This window comes from Fulmarus glacialis, unplaced genomic scaffold (assembly GCF_000690835.1).
Source record: "Fulmarus glacialis isolate BGI_N327 unplaced genomic scaffold, ASM69083v1 scaffold19148, whole genome shotgun sequence".
Classification (NCBI taxonomy): domain Eukaryota; kingdom Metazoa; phylum Chordata; class Aves; order Procellariiformes; family Procellariidae; genus Fulmarus; species Fulmarus glacialis.
In genome coordinates, this window is record NW_009227794.1 from 5892 (window position 1) to 8064 (window position 2173).

Below are 2173 nucleotides of genomic sequence, written 5' to 3' on the forward strand. Positions count from 1 at the left end.
GCACACCAGGAGCAAAAGCACATGGAGCCTTCACATGGTGTGGGGCTTGATCCAGAGGCCGTGTTGGGTCCTCAAGCAAGCGGCAAGCGCTTCGCAAGGGAGTCCTGCGGGACCCCTGTTACAGAGAGCACAGCTGCTACATGGGGGAAGCATCTTTCGGTCTGGGTTTATTAAAGACTGAGAATACAACTGTGGGCCTAGCCACAAGAGCTGGGTGCCAGAAGCAGGGCTGGGTTTTGGCTGGAAGGGTGCGGTCTCCTCTCCAGGCGGCCTTCAGCAATACCGGCCAAATTTCCTATCCAGCAGGGCGTCCCAACGCCCCCATCCCGGCAGCATTCCACCTGGAGCGGAGCCCCTCTCCACACCAGCCCCAGCCTCGGTTACTTATTGCTTTTAACGTGCTAGTCTAGTACAGAGTGAATTAAAAACAAAAATGCATGTCTGTCGCGGTACATTTATGCTGTCTTCGGGCTGTGCTGGGAACCCTGGCCGTCAGACCTGGAGAGGGATGGAAGAGAGGGGCGGATGAAGTCAGGCTGGGCTGGGAGCGGAGACATCCCAGGGACAACGGTGCTCCGGGACAGACCCCGTCTTTGCCGACAGGCCACAAAGCAAAAGCCTTCGGTGTCCGCTGCTGGAGCTAAGCAGGTGCTGACAGTCGCTTGGGGCTGGTGGAGAGGAGGTGCTGGTACCCAGCAGGTTGCTCCCGAGCACCGTCCCCAGCAGGTTGCTCCCGAGCACCGGTGCGAGGGCTGGGAGTCACAGCCAGCCCACAGAGACGCCGTGGCGTGCCTGCCTTCCCCGCTTGCCTGGGGGGGACAGCCCCAGCCAGCCCGCCCAGCCGGAGGCAGGAGGGGAGCTCCGAGGGGAGGCACCAACCTGAGGTTTACTTGAACGTGTGGCTCTCGGCTCCTCCCCGGCCGAACCCTGGAAAAGAGCCAGAGCAGGGTCAGCCTCGCCGCGGGACGGCGAGCGCACTGAGGGATGCAGGTGCCCTGAGCCCCCTTCCCTTCCCTCCCATAACTCCAGCCACAGCGACCCTACCTTTGGGCCCGAACAAGGCAGCATAGCAGGGGTGGTTGCAGTACGGCTTGCCGTCGTGCTGCAGGGAGAGAGAAAGAGCATCAGCCCTGACCGCCCTACAGCTCCATCTCTGCCCATCCCACCCCTCCGGCAGCCCCTAGCTGCAGGGGACAGGGACCTCCCGGGCAGCAAACCTCACCTCCGCATGGCCTCCAGACGTCAGGGTCTTGTTACACTTCTCGCATCTCAAGCAGGGCCGGTGCCAGTCCTTCCCCAGAGAAGTCACCTTCTCGGCTGCCACGGAAAGGAGATGGGTTAGTTGAGGCACTGATCAGCTTTGGCAGGTTGGCCTCCCTGCCACCAACCCTCGGGAGGACATTTTTGGGCATTTTCTCAAGTCTATTTGTCCAGGAGAGAGGGCACCGTGTTTTGAACCCAAGTGCTCGCTGTGCACACGCATCGCCGTGCACATCCAGGCGCCCAGATCCGAAACCGCAGTGCCATGCCCAGGGTGAATCCATGTGGACGGACCAATTTCCATCCATCTTCTAAAGATTTGGGGGCCTCCCACCTTCTAACATCAGCCTGCAAGGGGATGAATTTCTGCCCAGCCAGCTGGAGCCCAAGCGATCACTAGAGTGGGCAGGAGCAAAGGGGGGAAGGCAAAGCCATCGCCATGCCCTGCCCTGACCCACACCGGTCCCCTCCAGCCGCTGGCACTCCGGGCACAGCTCCGATTTGGCACACACCATGGCAAACCAGAGTGGGGCTGGAGCTTGGCCGGGGCTCAGGCAGCTGCAGGGGGGACAACGTGCTGTTTGCTGGGGCCGGGACATGTTTGTGGAGAGAGCGGGGAAAACAGGGTGGCTTTTAATTGTGGCACAGCGGGGGCGGAGGGTATTTTCTGCAGATGCATGTGCTCGTCCTATTGGCAGCTGCGCTCCTGGGGATTTATTAAGCGATAAAACAGAGCTTTACACAGGAACCCTGTCAGAGCCAGGTCCGAGCACTCTCCCCATGCCTGCAAAAGGAGGTCGAGCTATGGGACCGAGCCGCTGCTGGCAGCGCCTGCCCCGGGGGGGCCATCAGCAGCCTGAAGCATCTCTTCTTTGGAGCCCAAATATGCCCACAACAGCTTACGCAAGAAGCA

The 2173-nt window shown here is 60.8% G+C and overlaps 1 protein-coding gene across 1 annotated transcript; it reads right to left on the bottom strand.

Annotated features, from left to right (window-relative positions):
• Positions 1 to 886: 886 nt before the first annotated feature.
• On the bottom strand, positions 887 to 1775 carry CRIP1 (cysteine-rich protein 1 (intestinal)). The gene is made up of 4 exons (XM_009583285.1): positions 1721 to 1775; positions 1223 to 1317; positions 1045 to 1102; positions 887 to 927 (listed from the first exon to the last, which is right to left on the bottom strand). Exons 1-4 carry the CDS (start codon positions 1773 to 1775, stop codon positions 887 to 889), a joined length of 249 nt encoding a protein of 82 aa, XP_009581580.1.
• Between the last annotated feature and the right edge of the window lie 398 nt (positions 1776 to 2173).